The following is an 18492-nucleotide window of genomic DNA, read 5'->3' as shown; positions in this document are numbered from 1 at the left end:
TACAGGAAGGATTTGGGGGCTCCTAAGGGAATGGGTTCAGGGAGTAAGGCAGGTTTTAGGGATGGTTTAGGGGGTTCTGGGGAAATGGGGTCAGTGGATGAGGCAGGCTACAGGAAGGATTTGGGAGCTCCTGAGGGAATGGGTTCAGGGAGTTATACAGATTACAGGAATGGTTTAGGCGGTTCTGGAAAAATTAGTTCAGGAGGTGAGGCAGGTTATAAGAATGTTTTAGGGGGTTCTGGGAGGATTCCATTAGGGAGTGAGGCAGGTTCTAGGGGTAGTTTGGAGGATTCTGGGTACATTTTGTCAGGGAGTGAGGCAGGTTGTGGGCAAGGCTTTGGGGGAACTGGTGGCATGGGGTCAGGGAGTGAGGTCAGTTATAGGGGAGGCTCAGGAGGATCTGGGGAAATGGGGCCAGAGGGTGAGATGCGTTATGGAGATGGTTCAGGGAGGCTTGGAGTACCAGGCTCACTAGCTGGAATAGGACCTGAGGCTGGACCCAGAGGCCACAAAGCCATGGGGCACAGGTCAGGATATTGGGTAGCATCAGAGGATGGCACGAGCTGCAAGGATGGTCCAGAGCGAGCCAGGGAAACAGGGCTTGTGGATGGGGCAGGACCTGGGGTGGAACCTGGGATGGCTGGAATGCTGGGCACTGCAGGTGGCATGGCACAGAGAGACAGCCCCAGGGGCCCAAGGGTGCTGGGGTCTCAGGGAGGGCCACAGACTCTTTCAGATGAGAGAGGCTCCACCAAAGATCTTGGGGGCTATGGAACCTCAGGGATCCCTGAGGCCTTGGAGGCTGCTGGTGCCAAGGGAAAACCAGATGTCAAAGAATGGCAAGATAGTTCTGGGACTCCAGGGTCTTCTAGGGACAGAGGGGCTCCCAGGGCAAAGGATAGGTCTCCAGACCAAGCAGGGATTATGGGGTCTTCTGGGTTTCTTGATGGCAAGGGGGCAGTAGAAGGTGAAACCTGGGCAGGAATGGCTGCTCTGGGGTCTGGACATGAACAGGACATCTGGAAAGCAGGCCCAGGAATGACAGACAGGTGTAGAGTTGCTGGCCAGGGGAGATTGGCATCTCAGGGAGGCGGGGACTCACTTTTGGGAGGCAGAAGGATAGGCTCAGGGAGCTCAGCGGGGACAGGCCAGGATCTGGACAGCAGCTCTATGCCTGGGGAAAGGGGCAAGTCAACATCAGGGCCTGCTGATGGACTAGGAATGAGCAATGCCTGGGCTCCTGACTGGGAAAACCAGGGGTTTAGCCGAGGCAGCATAGGTGCTGGGAAGCAGCCCGCAGGCTCCAGAGCTTCCGGTTCTCTGCAGGAAAAAGATGCCGCTTTTGGTGGGATCCATGAAGGGCCAGGGGGCTTAAAGGGCAGGGAGGGTACACCAGGCCAAGAGGTGGCTGGTGGATGCCGATGCCCATGGTCCCTGGATAGCAAAGGTTCAAGTCATGGAAGGGGCAGTTCTGGTGGTGCAGAGGACTCAGGTATCCTGGGCAAGGGGAATTCTACTGAGTGGGGGAATGCTGTCATCCCAAAACCTGGGGAGTCAGGACCTCAGGGAGCCTGGAATGGCTTAGATGGTCCCTTTGGCAGAAGAGCCTCTGGAGATAGGTCAGGAGGGACCCAGGACCTGAGCTCTCAGCTAGGCAAGGGACAGAGAGGAGGAAAGAGGTCCCTCGGGGAGCAGGGGTCCCTGGAGGCTGAGGATGGTGAGGTCCAGGGTCCTGGGGCCCTAAAGGAGGATGAGGTACAGGGAGTGGAAGAGGCTGGGAGGTCAGGCAGGAGGTCTGGCTCACTTAGGAGCAGGTCTCAGGCACAGTCAGGGGCTGAGGTGGGAGGAGGAAAGAGAAGGGGAGCGGATGAGGCTGGAAGCATGGGATGGCAGTCTATGGGGGAGAACCAGGGGTGCCTGGAGGAGATGCTGAATGAAGATCAGAGCCGGGAGCCCCCCGGTCACCTTGGTAGCAGGAGAGGTGGCAAAGATGGCAGGTTGGACATCTATGGAGAGAGGAGAGATGCTACCCAGAGTTCCACATCCAGATATAAGCCTGGCACTGGCAGTTTCTCCAAGGAGGCCCGAGGTAGGTGCTTCTCTGCTGAGCTGGCTCCCATGGGTTAGAGACAGTGGGGAGCTCCCTGGCCACTGGGATGCTTGGGTCTGTCCCAGTTCTGCCCCCAGCCCCAGGATTTTGTCCCTGCCAGTACTCCCCATTCTCAGGAACCTTTTGCAAATTTAGGAAGCAACCTCTTCCTCTTTATGAAGATGGGGTCCAGCCTGTGAGAGGCTCAGTGTTCTCCTAGGAGACCTCTTTGCTCTTGAAACCTTATGTCCACAGCACCAGAGTTGTTGACCCAACTGTCTGTGGGTTACCAGACTTCTCACCTGGGTGACTTGCAGCGGCGGGAGGAAGGGGGCCTTCGTATACCTTACACCCCAGGTCTCCTGGACCAGCCTAGGTCCTGCTGAGAAAAGCAGCAATGCTTGGGCTCCTGTCTAGGAAGACCAGGGCATTGGCACCAAGGCAGCATAGATGCTGGGAACCAGCCCTGCTGACACCAGCTGTGCCCAGTTGGCAGGACCATGGTGGCCTTGCAGGGCACAGCGCAGGCCATGGCCTGGGAGGCTCAGCTCTGGCGACCCCCTCTGTGTCTCTTCCGGCCCCATAGGCTACTTCTCCCAGGGCCTGGCTGACATGAAGGTGCAGCAGGGGGAGGCTGCCACACTCTCCTGTATCCTCACCAGTGACCTGGGACCCGGCACCTGGTTTAAGGATGGCGTCAAGGTACTGCCTCCCCTCACAGCTTCTCTTTACCAGCAGTAGGGACAGAGGTAAAGCAGAGAACAAAAAGAGTAAAGGCTTTGAAAAAAAGATTTTTCATTCTTCATTTTACTAATGTATCCACCTCAGGAGAAGTTTAAATAGCCAATAACTTGGTGCGTTTAAAATAAAATTGGATTTTTAAATGATGTGTATCCTACGCCCTGCAGCACACCCCTTGTTCTTCCACCATCCAAAACGCCTCTTCTATACCCATACCTGCTGAATCCTACCCATCCTTCAAGGGCTTGTATAAATGCCATCTTCTCATCCCTACCAGAAGGGGGCCCTCATCTCCCTGCACAACCTCCCTCTCCTCCATTAAAGCTGTCACCCCAAGAGAAACATCAAAGTGACTCAGGGCATGAGGCTCAGTATCAGCTAGGTCCGGCTTCAGATCCCGGCTCTGCCACTACCAGTTATGTGACCTCAAGCAAGCTGGTGAACAGTCTGGCTTCCTCATCTATGAAGTGGGACTAATAATAGCACTTACTTCATAAGATTGTTAGACAATTAAATAAGGTGCTAAGCACAGAGAGCATTGGCACACAGTAAGCATTCCATTCACACAGCTGTTATCAGGATCCCGGCATCTGTAAAGGGCTCTGGTTAGCTGGCCTGGAGGAGCTGGGATGGGAATGGGGTGACCTTCTCCTGCTGTGGCCCTGTCTCCAGCTCACCGCCCAGGATGGAGTCATCTTTAAGCAAGATGGTCTCGTGCACAGCCTCTTCATCGCGCGCGTGCAGGGGACCCAAGCCGGGAGGTACACCTTTGTAGCTGGTGACCAGCAGAGCGAGGCCACTCTGACCGTCCAGGGTAAGGCCTAGCCCTGCCCTGCCCTGTCCCACAGTCTCTTTGTACCAGGTGATATGCCTTGCTTTAAAACACCTGAATTTGTGGCTACTCTGCAGCCAGTATCTAATCTCATCCCCAGAGAAGATGATTTAAAAAGCCAACTCATACTCTGCCTATTCCAGCATCTTAGCTCTTTCCTTGTCAGGAAGTCCTTGATGAGGTCTAAGCCTGGTCTCTCCCGCTGCAGATGAAGCCCCTTCCCTTTGTGGCAGGGCAGGGGATTCCTTAATCTTCCCCCAGACTTCCTTCTCTGGGTCCTCCTTTCTGCATTCCCTGGTGCCCAGTGCTCTGGTCTTTGACTCTCTTGTTTTATTTCCAGATTCCCCTACCATTGCTCCAGATGTGACGGAGAAACTGAGAGAGCCACTGGTGGTCAAGGCTGGGAAGCCGGTGACAGTGAAGATCCCCTTCCAGAGCCACCTCCCCGTTCAGGCTGCCTGGAGAAAGGACGGGGCCAAGGTGGTGGGCAGTGGTGACAAGGAGGCCCAGGTGGACCTGGGGGATGGCTACACGCGGCTGTGCCTCCCCAGCACAGGCAGGAAGGACAGTGGCCAGTACAGTGTGACGCTGAGGAGTGAGGGAGGCTCTGTGCAGGCTGAGCTCACCCTGAAAGTCATAGGTACCAACCCCATCTTCTCCCAACCAAGGCCTGAGAGTTCCCAGGGTTCTGGGCCCTCCCTGCCATCAAGGGCAGGCCTGGGGTGTGATCTCTGTGGCTCTGATCCTCATTTGCATGCTGTTTAAGATCCAGACCTACCCCTAATTCTGCTCAGACTGCTTAGGAAGAAGCAGTTGAGATCAACACAGTGCCGGGCTCCTGCTGGGCGGGGGGGAGCCGATTATGCTTCTCTGATCCCAATGCACTGGGCCCTCAGGAAGCTGCTGGGTAGGATGGCGGTCCCCAGCGCTGAGTAGTGCCAGCAAGGTAGGACTGCTGTGGGCCGAGCAGGTGCCCATACCAGCCCCTGGACGGTGGAGCTGGGAGGGGCTGGTGCATTCCATGGCATATCCCTGGGTGCACATATGTGTTGGGGGTGGGGACGTCTCAAGAGTGTGTGACCCTCTGGGTAATGCCCAAGGCTCTCTGGACAGTCTGCCCCATTGCAGGCTTATCCACTGATGAGTGGCGAAGGGGGGCGGGGAGCGGCGCCGTTCCCATCTAGCTCCTCTGACCTCTCCTCTTCCTGCTCTTCTCTGTGGGTCCCCAGATAAGCCTGATCCCCCACAAGGCCCCATGGAGGTTCAGGATTGCCAGAGGGCTGGTGTCTGCCTCCGCTGGCGGCCCCCAAGGGATGATGGGGGCCAGCCTGTAGAGTGCTACATGGTGGAGAGACGGCAGGCTGGCAGGAGCACTTGGCTGAAGGTGGGCGAGGCCCCCGCTGACAGCACCACCTTCACGGATGCCCATGTGGAGCCAGGCAGGAAGTATGCCTTCCGAGTGCGGGCTGTGACCTCGGAGGGGGCTGGCGAGGCCCTGGAGTCTGAGGAGACATTGGTGGCTCCTGAGGGTGAGAGAAAAGGCTGGGGCTGGGGGTGGAGGACACTCCTGGGCTCCCCGCTGTGCCAAGGAGGGCAGGCTGTCCCAGAGGCTGAATGACACCAGCCTGTGCTCAGGGCTTCGGAGGCCCTTCTATAGCACTCTGGAGACTCCTTCCCTCAGCTGCATTTGGGATCTGGCACCCAGATGAGGAAGTGTTTTACAGAGTCTCCGGGAGTGAGGGTATGGGCCAGCAAAGCCTACTGTCTCATGCCCCAGGGAGAGAGGGGCATCCACCTCCAACATCCTATCAGGGGACCCGAGGCAGAGGGGCCTCAGGGCTGGCTCTAGGCTCCGAGGCCACGGTGCCACAGTGCCTTCTCTGTCTTTTCATTCCTTCCCTTGAATAGCTGGAACACTGACCTAGGGTGGGCTGGCTCAGCCCCGACACTCGCCAGGACTGGGAGGAGTGTGGCCTGCCCCAGATGCCCGTGCCTCCTACCCCCAGGGGCTCCCCGTGAGCCGGCACCTTTCAAGGCCTCTGGCTGACTGGAATCTTCCTTGCCCCCAGCTCTCCCCAAGGCCCCTTCCGCGCCAGCCATCCTGTCAGCCTCCAGCCAGGGCATCACGCTGACATGGACGGCACCTAGGGGCCCTGGCAGCGCCCACATCCTGGGCTACCTGATCGAGAGGCGTAAGAAGGGGAGCAACACCTGGACAGCAGTGAACGACCAGCCGGTGCCTGGTGAGCATTGTCCTGGCTTCCAGAGCTTCCTTAGACCGCTCCTGGCTCCAGGATGCCAGGAACTTGTCAGTCCAGATTGGTTTAATACAGTGGTTCTTATCTAGGGTGGTTTGGCAGTATCTGGAGATATTTTTCATGGTCACAACTGGGTGGAGGGTAGATGTTACTGGCATCTAGTGTAAAGAGGTCAAGTATGCTGTTAAACATCCTACAGTACACAGGACAGAATGCATCCCCTCCTGTCAAAAAACCCAAGAAGTATCTGGCAAAAAAAAAAAATGTCAATCATGCTGAGGTCAAGAAGCCCTGATTCAGAAATCCCAGCTGGGAGCCAGAGATGGAGCTGTTAGCCCTGGCCCCTCTACTTTTTGCCTTGACCTTGGACAGTTCACTTCCTCTCTAGATCTGAATTTCCACATCCATGAAGTGGAGAGGAGGGTCCCCTGCCCCACTAAGTAGTTTCCTAAGAAACAAACTGCATTCTGAGATCAGAAAGAACTTGGAAAAGCCAAAGGGCTGGGCAGATGCGAGGGGTCTTCTGGTAGCCCTTAGCATTTCTTTGCTCTGCGTGCATGCTGCAGAAGTCCAGGTTTGAGGAGGGAAGAACGGGTTCAGAACAGCTTGCCAGGAGACCTGGGTTCAGGTCATGGCTCTGCTACTTAGAAGCTGAGGCCTGTCAGGGCTTCAGTTTCCTTATCTCTGGAAAGAGAGATGAACAAAGGGCAGCCTTACAATTTCACTATTTAGTTATCCTGCTTTATTTAAATATGACAGCAACTCTGTAAGGCAGAGACAACCAGGGAGATTAAGGTACTTGCCCAAGAACATCCAGCAAGTTAGTGGTGGAACCAGACAGGGACCCGAGGCCCCTGATGCCCTGAGCAGTGCTCTTTCCACTTTGGAGGGAACTGAGTCACAGCAGGTGGAGGGCTGTAGGGAGGAATGTGTTAGGACCCCAGGCTTGGTCTCCTTCAGAACTTGGAGGCACCCAAGCTATCTCCCCATGGCCAGCCCCATCCGGGTGGGACTCACATGAGCGGACTCTTCACAGAGAGGAGGTGGACGGTGGCGGACCTGCGGCAGGGCTGTCAGTACGAGTTCCGGGTCACAGCTGTGGCTCCCTCAGGCCCTGGAGAGCCTGGACCCCCATCAGATGCCGTCTTTGCTCGGGACCCCATGAGTAAGTAGGGAACCAACCCAGGATGGGGGTGGGGGTGAGGACGGGATAGCCCTGAAGCCGGGTAGGACTTGATGGGAGATCACAGGTCACAGGTCGGGGCAGTCCTGAAGGACATGGTCAGGAGGGCTGAGATATAAAAATCAAAAGGCCTCTCGGGTGAGCCACATCTTAGGGCCCCTATATTGAGATCAAATAGGCCCAGAAGCCAGGCAGTGGGATTAGAAGATTCCTTCCCTGTTAAGCGTAATGGTTCATACTTGTAATCCTAGCACTTTGGGAGGCAGAGGCAGGAGGATTGCTTGACCCCGGGAGTTGGAGGCTGTAGTGAACTATGATTGCACCACTGCACTCCAGCCTGCATGACAGAGGGAGACCCTGTCTCAACAAAATAGTAATAAAACAAAATAAAAAGGGGGAGTTCTTTTCAGGATCACTTCACTCACTCTTTGGCCTCTAGGCAGGCCAGCCCCCAGTCTGGCCCACCTGCTCTAGTCCCATAAGCATCCACTCACCCCTGTGTGCCCATCAGGCAGGGCGGAGAGCAGGTGACAGGGGAAGCTCAGCGTCAATTCTCTATCCAATGAATATTTGCCCATCACCTACTAAATGGCCAGCATTGTGCGAGGAAGTAGGTGAATCGATCCTGGTCTCTGCCCTTGAGAAACTTACAGTCTGAGATAGCATTTCCTATCTGAGACCTGTGGTCTTGAGAACATGGAGTGTATCGAGAGATGCCAGCAGACATTCTGAGAACAACAGGAACAGCAAAAAATGTCTGTGATCAAAGATGTGTATGATGTGAGCCTATGATGTTTCCAAGTCCTGCAGGGGAAAAAAACCTGTCTAACCTTGATCCAAATCTAGCTTTTTCACAAAATACCTATTAAAAGTGTCACTCCAAGGCATACAGCTTAGAAAATGCTGCTCTGTATTTCTCATCCCCTAATGAGCTTGCCTACACCAGGTCCTCTGGGGAGCAGCACATTTCTGGCACTTGCTGGATGGGCCAGGTGGTCAACACCTGGAGAGCATCTCTGTGCCCCACAGAGCCTAGCCCATTGCAGGTGTTCAGGCTGTTTGAATGAACCCAACAAGACCGGAACATTCTGTAAGTTTCATTGTTCAAGTCATATCTGAGTTTTAGTCCTAGGAAGGGCAGGGTGTGGAATGGAGGGATCAGGGAGGAAAGCTGGCCCATGCAACTTACTCCTTGCAAATGGACCAAGGCTGTCCTATCTTTTCTCTTTCTTTTCTTTTTCTTCTCTGTTCTTTTCTTTTCTTTTCTTTCTCTCTCTCTCTTCTTTCTTTCTCTCTTTCTTTCTTTGTCTCCTTCACACTCTCTCTTTCTCTCTCTTTCTCTCTCTTTCTCTCTTTCTCTCTTTCTTTCTTTCTTTCTTTCTTTCTTTCTTTCTTTCTTTCTTTCTTTCTTTCTTTCTTTTTTTCTTTCTTTCTTTCTTTCTCTCTGACAGGATCTCACTCTTTTACTTAGGCTAGAGTGCAGTGATGCAATCTTGGCTCATTGTAGCCTTGAACTCCTGGCCTCAAGCAATCCTCCTGCCTCAGCCTCCTAAGCAGCTGGAACTATGAGCATGTGCCACCACACCTGTTAATTTATGTTTTTGTAGAGACAGGGTCTCGCTGGTCTTGAACTCCTGGTCTCAAGCTATCCTCCTGCCTTGGCCTCCTAAAGTGCTATGATTACAGGCATGAGCCATGGACCCACAGCCTATTAATCTCTCCTATCAGTGGTGGGAAGTAGAGACAATGGATAGAATAAGCAGTGTCTAATAGCAGCCACGGCAATCACCACATTTTCTGGATTCTTGCTGCTAAGCAAGGCCTATGGCCCAGCAACATCATCTTATTAGAATTTATGAGAAATGCTGAATCTCAGGCCTCACCCCAGACCTACTGAATAAGGGTCTGTATTTTTACCAAAATCCCCAGGTAACTTCTATACTAATTAAAGTTTGAGAAGTACTGCCCTAGCCTAGTGGTTTTCAAACTTCATTGCATATTTAGAAACACGTGGAAAACTCTTAAAAATGTTGATGCCTAGACTGCACCCCAGACTAATTAAATCAGAATCTCTGAGGTGGCATCTAGGTGCCAGTATTTTTAAGCTCACCAGGTGATTCCACGCTCATTGTGCTTTTTGCTTGTACTAAAACCTCTGTGGGTAGGTGGGGCTATTATTATTGTTCTCATGTAACAAGTGGAGAACAAGAAGCCTGCACTGAGTGCCCAAAAGGCAGAGTCTTGACTCTAATAAGAGTTTAGAGTCCAGAATAAAAACATGTAGAAGTCCAGTCTTACGGGATAATGGAACCCAAGAGGTCATCAACTAAAATCTCGGTTTTCTGGAATTACAGAAGGATAGTTAGGAGAAGGCATTTGGCAGGTTGGTGAATGAATGAGGGAAATGAGTTGGGGGAGGCTTCCTGGGAGAGGTGGCCTGGGATCTGTGTGCATAACGGAGACAAAGTGCTGGTTACAGTAAGAATTTGGAACAAGGTAGGTGTTTCAGGAAGAATCTAAAGGCAGAATTGCTAAGTGGAAAAACTTCCCAGTCTCCCACAAGGAAGGCTAATCAAAATCCACACTGAGTGGCCTCCCTCAGGAGATGCCATTCCTGACGCTCCCATGCTGCCTGGCAGGACCCCCTGGGCCGGTGAGGAATCTCCAAGTCACAGACACATCGAACACCAGCATCACTCTGAGCTGGGCTGGGCCAGACACCAAGGACGGGGACGAAGCCCAGGGGTATGTGGTGGAGCTGTGTGGCTCAGACAGTCTCCAGTGGCTCCCGTGCCATGCGGGCACCGTGCCAGTCACCACCTACACGGCCAAGGGCCTTCGGCCTGGAGAGGGCTACTTTGTGCGGGTGACAGCAGTTAATGAAGGAGGTCAGAGCCAGCCCACTGCCCTGGACACATTAGTGCAAGCCATGCCTGCTACTGGTGAGTGCTGCCTCCTTCCCCGACCTCTGAGCCCTGCAAGCCCCTCCTGAGAGGGGGCCCCTGAGTAGCCGCCATACACTTGCTAAGCCAGGATCTCCACCCTCAGTTTCAGGAAGTAACATTTATTGAGCACCTACTAGGTGCTAGGCACTGGGCTAGGCAGTCCCTTCTTAGAAATGTTTTCTCATTACGACTCATAACTATACTACAACATTAATGTTTCTATTCTGAAGTTACAGAGAAGGAAACCGAGGTTCAAGGTACTTTGCCCACATTGTCACCAATGGTATGTGGTAGAGCCAGGATTTAAACCTGGAGACTCCAAAGTTGATGTTATCTAGGAGAGAGAGTGGCTGCTTCCTGCACATGGCCTTAGAAGGCCTAAGTGCAGCTCAGCTCCTGTGGTTCACATTCAGAATGGGACATGCCCAGGTCCCCATTATTATTGAAAAGAGGATTGTCTTTCCCTTTGGGCTTTAACCACTACAAGCACCTGACCTGCCTTTGACCCAAGCTGACACTGGGCCACCCCAGCTGACCCTAGTCATCACTGTGACAGTAGGGAGACACAAACACAGCACATGGAGTCCAGAGTCCCAGAATCTTGTCCTGGCTTTCTCCCGAACAAAGTGTGACCTCAGGCAAGTCACTTCCTGTCTTAGATTGGTGTCTATCTCATCTGCAAAACATAAGTGCTCTGCCACATATCAGCATCTTCCTCTGTTCCAGCCTAGTCCACCCCTCTCCCTGCGGGGTCCCTTTCTCAGCTCCTGTCCCTCCCCTGCTAGCATCTCCCCACCAGCTCCTGGGGTGCCCCCTGAAGATTCTGCTCCCAGCTGCACTCCAGTCCTTTAGAGGCCCCAACGTGTTGGGATCTCAGCATCCCAACTGGCTCATTCTTCCCCCCCAGCCCTGCCTTGCTGGGGACCTGGGGCTGGGGTCCAACTGGGAGGCAGAAGGGAGGTAACCAGTCCTCTTGTGTGTTTCAGTCTGTCCTAAGTTCCTTGTGGACTCCAGCACCAAGGACTTGCTGACGGTCAAGATCGGGGACACTGTTCGTGTGCCGATCTCCTTTGAAGTGAGTGTACCTACAGGGGTGTGGGGAGGGAAGCCCAGAGAGGCCAAGGGGGCCAGACTCAGCCCTGTGGTTCTCTTTTCTTCCCTATTCCATTTTGGCCCCTAGTCAGTGTCCTGGGCTTGTGGAAATCAGGCGAGAGACATGAGGAAGGAAGGATTCAGGTCCTCCTTGAAGGTACCGCCCTCACTTGGCCACTGGGTGGCCATTCTGCTCCAGGCCTGCAAATCCCTCTAGTGGTAGCTTCTGCTACTGCACCTCCAAATTAAGGCTCTTCCGGTTCTCCACCTCTCCTAGTTTGGGAATTCAGAAAGCCGGCCGTGCCGATGGTCCCCTTTGGCTTTGCAATGTATTTTTGTGCAATCACATGACCTACATTTGACTCAGGGTGATCCTTAACCAACACTAACACCACCTGACTTTATAACAGTAGGGTGGTGGCTAAAAGTACAAACTGCCTGGGTTCAAATTTTGACGTCATCACTCACAGCCGTTTGACTTTGGACAAATATTATTTATTTATTTATTTATTTATTTATTTATTTATTTATTTAGAGATGGAGCCTCACTCTGTCTCCCAGTCTGGAGTGCAGTGGCGAGATCTCGGCTTACTGCAACCTCCATCTCCTGGGTTCAAGCGATTCTCCTGCTTCAGCCTCCGGAGTAGCTGGGATTACATGCGCCCGCCGTCACACCTGGCTAATTTTTGTATTTTTAGTAGAGCTGGGGTTTCGCCATGTTGGCCAGGCTGGTCTTGAACTCCTGACCTCAGGTGATCCACTTGCCTCGGCCTCGCAAAGTGCTGGGATTACAAGTGTGAGCCACTGTGCCCAGCCAGGACAAATATCTTAACATCTCTGTGTTTCACCTTCCTCATCTGTCAAAAGGGGATAATAATAGTAACCTATCTCAAAAGTCTGAGGGTTCAAGGAATTAATATATTGAAAGTGTATATGTAGGGCCTGGCATATGGCAGCACCCAATATGTTTTAATATTATTATTGTTTAAAATCATCATCATCTGTGTAGGAAGCTCATAGCACACAGAGCCAGATTCAAACCAGTCTATCTTACTCTAAATGACTTGTTCTTAACCACAATAATGATAATAATGATAGTGATAATGATGACAAAAATATTTAATGCACATTGAGTAATTATCATGTACTAGGTCTTGTTCTCTCTGCTTTCCATGTATTTATTATTAACACTTTAAATTCTCAGAACAATCCTGTAAGTTCAGTTAGTTACTATCAGTGTCTTCATTTGACTCTGGTACCCACCGTGCCCTGTACTGAGGGCCCCATAGGGAACTGGCGGCACAGTCACCAAGCAGCTGGACTGGCCTTCCCACCCTGCTCAGGGTCACCACAGTTCAAGGCCAGGACACCGAAATCTTCCTCCTAGACTTTTGCCAAATTATCTCCTATGTGGGTGCCAGGGTAGTTAACACTCCCCTCCCCACACATCCCTTCTCATTCCCATCCCACCCCCTGCAATGTGGATCCAGAACTCATTATGCTTTCCTGCTCAGAATCTGACAGCCGTGGCTCCTGGCTTACAGGATAACATCCAGATGTCTGTGCAGGTGTGACGTGGAGGGCACTTTGCATTTTTGCCAAATCTCCTCGTCCAACTTCCTTTCCTGTTCCACTGCCCCCCTACCATCCCCATCTGCCAACCTCACACTTTATCACCACCCCTCTTTCCCACCTGTGTTTTCTTGTCTACCTTCTGCGTTTTCTTGCCAACTTTCTCCTTGTACAAGGCTCTTCTCACCACTTCTACCTTCAGCCTAGCTTAAATGCCATCACCTCCATGAAACTGCCAGCTGCCCTTCTCAACTTTTCCTTCCTCTCCTTTCTCAGGCCGTGCCCATGCCTGAGGTGACCTGGCTGAAGGACGGCTTGCCCTTGCCCAAAAGAAGTGTGACCGTCACAAAGGATGGCCTCACCCAGCTTCTGATCCCTGTGGCTGGCCTCTCAGACAGTGGTCTCTACACTGTAGTGCTGAGGACCCTGCAGGGGAAGGAGGTTGCCCACAGCTTCCGTATCAGGGTGGCAGGTGAGGCAGGTCTGGCTCTGGGCTCTGGACGCTGGCTTGGCCACTCACCAAGGCAAGGAGATGTCCACGGGTCTGGGCATAGGTCTCAGCCACTCTTCCAGGGCTAGGTATGCAAGGTGACCATGCTCCACCTTTCCTCTGTGCTTGATGATACAAAGTAGAAAGGACCCCGGAAGCTTCCCAGGGACTTCCATTGTCCTTCTGCCTCAGGAGCCTAGAGACAGTCATGTCATGGCTCCTCTCCAACCTCAGTTATCCTTCCCTTTGAGTCAGTGAGCAGAGGCAGTCACCACTGTTACATCACTCCAAAGACCCAGGGGACAAAATTGTTTGCAGCCGTTGCACAGAATAAAGGCTTTCCTCCCCAGCTGTGGCTCCACACAGCCCCTGCCCTGGAGGAGCTTCTGGATATCCAGAAATGATCAAATAGACTAACAGTGGGGGCTCTGTAATGCGGCCTCATGAGAGCCCTGCCTCTGTCCAAAAATGCATGTCTTGTCCTGTGTCATTTTACTTAAAAACTGAAGTGAATTATAATTACTCTTTTGGGGAGATTTTCTACCCTCTAGAGATAACTGTGGACATCTGGCCAAACTCACTCTGGCCCCAGCTACCTATGTGGCAAGACTGCATTCCCCAGGACCCTTAGAAGACTTGGGACCTGGAGGGGGCTGGCAGCAGCCCTGCTGGGTCCCCTCCACGTGACTTCCCTCTGCCGTCTCTCTTGAAGTATGTCCGCAGGCACCTGGGCCCATCCACCTGCAGGAGAATGTGCCTGGGACGGTGACGGCTGAGTGGGAGCCCTCTCCGGACGAGGCCCGGGGTGTCCCGCTACACTATACAGTGTTCACACGCTCCTCGGCACATGGTCCCTGGCGCGAGGCAGCCGACCGCATCCACACCAACCGCTTCACTCTCCTGGGCGTCCTCCCTGGTCACGAGTACCACTTCAGGGTGGTGGCCAAGAATGAGCTGGGGGCCAGCAAACCCTCGTACACCAGCCAGCCCTGGTGCATCCCCCGGCAGCGCGGTAAGCAGCCCCTGAGAGGGAGGAGGAGGCAGGGTGGGGGTTGCACTCTGCAGTGCAGCGGGATGCTCCCAAGCATGGCAGGTGCACAGGATAGGGACTGTGGCAGAGATGGCCTGGAGCATGCCAAATAACAGCCAGCATCCCTGAGCTGCTGCTCCTCCCTCTCCTGCCTCACACCTACCTGTACTGACATCCTCTGCACCCCTGACCTCCGTGGGGAGAATGAGATTGGTGTGGGTGTTTGGGTGTCTGAGGTGGCTTTGGGAGGATTTTCAAAAGCAGTCACAGACAATAAGGCAAATAGAGGTTAACATTTCTCTGAAAACAAAGTGTATTTTACAGCAAGGTAGATGTGGACCTTAAGATCAGTCACTAGAAGAGCAGGCTATAAAATCAAATGAAGGTTTCTTTTTCATAAAATACAAAAATATCAGGAAAGCTCTACACCAAAATGTCAGCTATGGTCATCTACAGGTAGTGACATTATGACTGGTTTTTATTCTTTCTCCTTTGATTCTCGGTGTATTCTCATTGTCCACAGTGAATGTGTGTTAGCTACCAAAAAATCCATAAAGTAAAAAAAAAAAAAATCCATAAAGAATTTTGGGAAAAGGATAGAATGAGGCAAGCCTTGGGGTCCAAATTTGCAGGCAAGATGTGGCAGGAAATCCCAGGTAAGGCCTACATGGTAGTGTCTTGAGCTCTCTACCCAGACTCGAGTCTCAGCCAGGCTTTCCTCACTTTCTCACCCTCCTCCCTCTCACCCCGGCTTTCACCACAGACAGGTTCACAGTGAAGGCTCAGAGCTACCGGGAGCCCGACCTGAGCCAGAAGCCCCGGTTCCTGGTGGGCCTGCGGTCCCATCTCCTGCCCCAAGGCTGCGAGTGCTGCATGAGCTGCGCCGTGCAGGGCTCGCCCCGGCCCCACGTCACCTGGTTCAAGAACGACCGCAGCCTGGAAGGAAACCCCGCAGTGTACAGCACTGACCTGATGGGCGTGTGCTCCCTCACCATCCCCAGCGTATCCCTGAAGGACAGCGGCGAGTACAAGGCTGTGGCCGAGAACACGCTGGGCCAGGCAGTCAGTACTGCCACCCTCATTGTCATAGGTAATGGTGGCTGCCCTGGCAGTGGGACAGGAAGGAGAGCCAGGAGAGCAGTCACCTGCCTGCCTTCAGGGAGCCTCCAAGGGGTGCCTAGAGGGATTCAGCGGGGAGTCAGGAGACCAGGACTCTCTGCCTGACTCTATGAACTTTCAGCTATTTAACCTACCAACACAAGCCCACATGTGGTCTCGATTTGCCCACTTTTTAAAAAAAAATTATTGTTATTGTTATTCTTATCGTTATTATTATTATCGAGATGGAGTTTTGTTCTTGTTGCCCAGGTTGGAGTGCAATGGCGTGATCTCGGCTCACTGCAGCCTCCACTTTCTGGGTTCAAAATATTCTCCTGCCTCAGCCTCCCGAGTAACTGGGATTACAGGCATCCGCCACCACACCCGGCTAATTTTTTTGTATTTTTAATGGAAGCAGGTTTTCGCCATGTTGGCCAGGCTGGTCTCAAACTCCTGACTTCAGGTGATCCACCTGTCTCAGCCTCCCAAAGAGCTAGGATTACAGGCGTGAGCCACTGTGCCTGGCCGATTTGTCCACTTTTAAACTGAGGTATTTGAACTTGGTGAGCAACTCTTGATTGAAAGGCTGCGTACTGCCCACCTGCGCTTCCCAGTGGGGCCACACGACACATTGCAGGCTGAGAAATGAACAGGTGTCCGTATTGTTCTTTCTTAAATATGTCGAGATATGGACATTTAGTGCCTAGAGAGCCATGCTGATTCTCTCATTGGTAGTCTCCTTTTCAGTACTGCAGATAATATATGTTAATAAAGTTTTTCCTTCAATAGTACTTAAAACACCTTATATTTTGAATAGTAATAAAAGGCAAGCCTCAGGTGACCTTTGTGGAAAAACGACCCCTCTGCACTGGAGCAGAGTATCTCTCCTCTCCGCAGCGCCCATGCTTAGGCATTAGGAAGCCACTCTCGAAGCACCGCAGCTCGCGTACACATGCAGTCCCGGAACAAAGCTGGCATTGGGTGTGGCTATGGTTCCCCGAGGGGCCAGCAAAGGGCTTTGCCCAAGCTCAGAGAGCACATGGTGGCTCCGGATTTGAATCCACACCCCCTGACAGCAGAGTCTGTAGCCTAAGCACCATGCTGAGTTTTCTTCACCACTGAACAGGTGCGGGGCAGGGTGGCTGCCCCTCTGGACCAACTGGAATATCCTGTGTCTTGCAGAACCCAGCGCCTAGCCTCACCTCACCCTGGGATGGTCCTGGACCCTTGAAGCTTCACTTCTGACACCTGCACTGGCCTGGGAGGCCAATCCCAAGGATGGAGGCTGTGCCCAGAGCCCCAGGAAGACAGGAGTGAGAAGACTCCTGGTGAGGTTTTGGCCAGGAGGACATGAAGTCCTTGGGGAAGAAAAACAAGGGAGGAGGCCATTCTGCCTCCTGGCTCCAAGCTAAGTCACTCAACGGAATGACAGTGAACCTCCTGGACCCTCATCATATGGGTTTCTTTCTTCTTCGCTTCAGGAGATCCAGAGGGCACCTGCCTGCAGGATGGGCCAGCTCCTTATTTTCCTGGGCTGAGCCCCTCGGAGGGAGGGTGGGCACAGCTGGGCCTGCTGTGACCACAGGGAGGGAAGAGGAGAGGAGGTCAGAGGACCTGGGTGAGGACTAGGGCATCAAGGGTGTGTGTGTGGTGGGGGCAGGGGTGCGGCATGTGCTTTCTATACATTTCTTCATTAAAACATTAGGCTAATACGGGCAGATCGTTTGCAAATTTACTTGGGGTGAGTGTGTTGGAGGAAAGATTTCCAAAGCAGAGCCTTTATTCCAGGCTTCAGTTGGGAGGATGGGTGGGTTCTGGATGGAGGGGAGAATGGGCTCAGAATTGGACTCTTCTCCTGCAGCCCAGGCCTGCATAGTTGATTGCAAGGGTGAGAAAGCCAAGAAAGGTTAGAGGGTGATGGAGATGCTTCTCTTCCTCCCGGCCCGTGTTTCCTGCACTCCTCTGACTGGCAGGAATCCTGTGAGCAGCAGGGCTGGAGGCCTCCCCAGGTGTTATATGTGTGGAGACCATAGGGCGGGCTGGGGTTACCTAGGGCTGTCCTATGTCTGTCACTCCCTCGGACTAGAAAGAGTCTGAGTTGGGGAGAATCCTACCCCAGGATCTGAGCCCCTGTTAGAAGGGGAAGAAAGAGGCCATCAAGTGCATGACGGTGTGACTCACTCAAGGCTGCATGGGCCTCCTCACCTTCTTCACAGCCCCCACTGCCCCATGTCACAGGAGGGATGGGATGACTCCCTTTCCCAGGTGGGTCACCCCACCACTGCCCCCAGAAGCCTTGCACTCCATTATCCTGAAGACATGGCCCCCAAACTCTCAGGCTCCCCAGAAATATTCAAGAGTTTCCAGGAGCCAAAAGAAAGGAAGGAGCCCCGGGGAAGGCTGAGCCCCACTCTCTCCCAGGACATCAGCTCTGAGGTCACTAGTAGGTGACCCGATGAGCTAGAACACTGTCTGCCCTTCATTCCCTCTGCTCAGATCCTGGCTTCTGCTTCCCTCAGTCTCCCTTTGCCACCAATTGCAGGTCAGATGCATGAAGGAAGGAGGGTGAATCATGGGAGGAGGGGTTAATGCCAAAAATCCGTTTCTGAAGAGTGAGAATATGTGACCAAGGGAAGGTTCTCTGAACCGGAGAGAGAACTGTTCACCCAAAACAGACCAAGAGTGTCCCCCAGAGGCAGGGGCACAGACCAGACGACCTTTTACAGCTCATTCCTTCCCCCACCAAAGAAACATGCATAAGCTGTTTTCCTTGGAATTTTTCTTGTTATCTCTACCTTGCTATCACAGCAGGCCAACAGCATGGCCATGGGAAAAGAAGGAGGTGATTAGAAACTGAGAGGCAGTGGCTGGACACCTCAGCCTGTGTGGGGCTATTCTCATGAGTGCTTTCCATGCTGAGCAGTCCTGGAGTTGAAGGATGGTAGGGCCTCAGGCCAATAGTCTGTGGTTTCAGAAATGCAGAGAAGTCGTTTGCACAGAGAGGGTGACCCAGTGCCTGTGGCATGCCTAGCTCTGAGGAGACACTCATAATAAGGATGAGAAGAGAGACCTTTCTGCACCTCTAAGGGTGGGGTACAAGGAACTGACCTTTCAAAGCAATATAGGGACAAAAGACTATAACCCACGATGGCTTCATGAGAC

General features: G+C 52.9%; 1 protein-coding gene across 1 annotated transcript in view; it reads left to right on the top strand.

The window, feature by feature from the left end:
* IGFN1 (immunoglobulin-like and fibronectin type III domain containing 1) overlaps positions 1-16990 on the top strand; it is a 37421-nt gene extending 20431 nt beyond the window's left edge. Inside the window, exons 12-24 of the mRNA XM_011990608.1 lie at positions 6-2122; positions 2676-2791; positions 3503-3644; positions 4003-4302; positions 4892-5191; positions 5732-5905; positions 6957-7085; positions 9743-10045; positions 11035-11123; positions 12989-13184; positions 13915-14214; positions 14996-15322; positions 16513-16990. Coding sequence (XP_011845998.1) covers positions 6-2122; positions 2676-2791; positions 3503-3644; positions 4003-4302; positions 4892-5191; positions 5732-5905; positions 6957-7085; positions 9743-10045; positions 11035-11123; positions 12989-13184; positions 13915-14214; positions 14996-15322; positions 16513-16526 — 4507 coding nt within the window. The 3' untranslated portion in view covers positions 16527-16990. The remainder of the gene's footprint in view (positions 1-5; positions 2123-2675; positions 2792-3502; positions 3645-4002; positions 4303-4891; positions 5192-5731; positions 5906-6956; positions 7086-9742; positions 10046-11034; positions 11124-12988; positions 13185-13914; positions 14215-14995; positions 15323-16512) is intronic.
* Positions 16991-18492: the final 1502 nt, after the last annotated feature.

Source organism: Mandrillus leucophaeus, unplaced genomic scaffold, assembly GCF_000951045.1.
Source record: "Mandrillus leucophaeus isolate KB7577 unplaced genomic scaffold, Mleu.le_1.0 Scaffold38, whole genome shotgun sequence".
NCBI lineage: Eukaryota > Metazoa > Chordata > Mammalia > Primates > Cercopithecidae > Mandrillus > Mandrillus leucophaeus.
The sequence above is the reverse complement of the archived record's forward strand: the minus strand, read 5'-3'. Positions and strand labels throughout refer to the sequence as shown.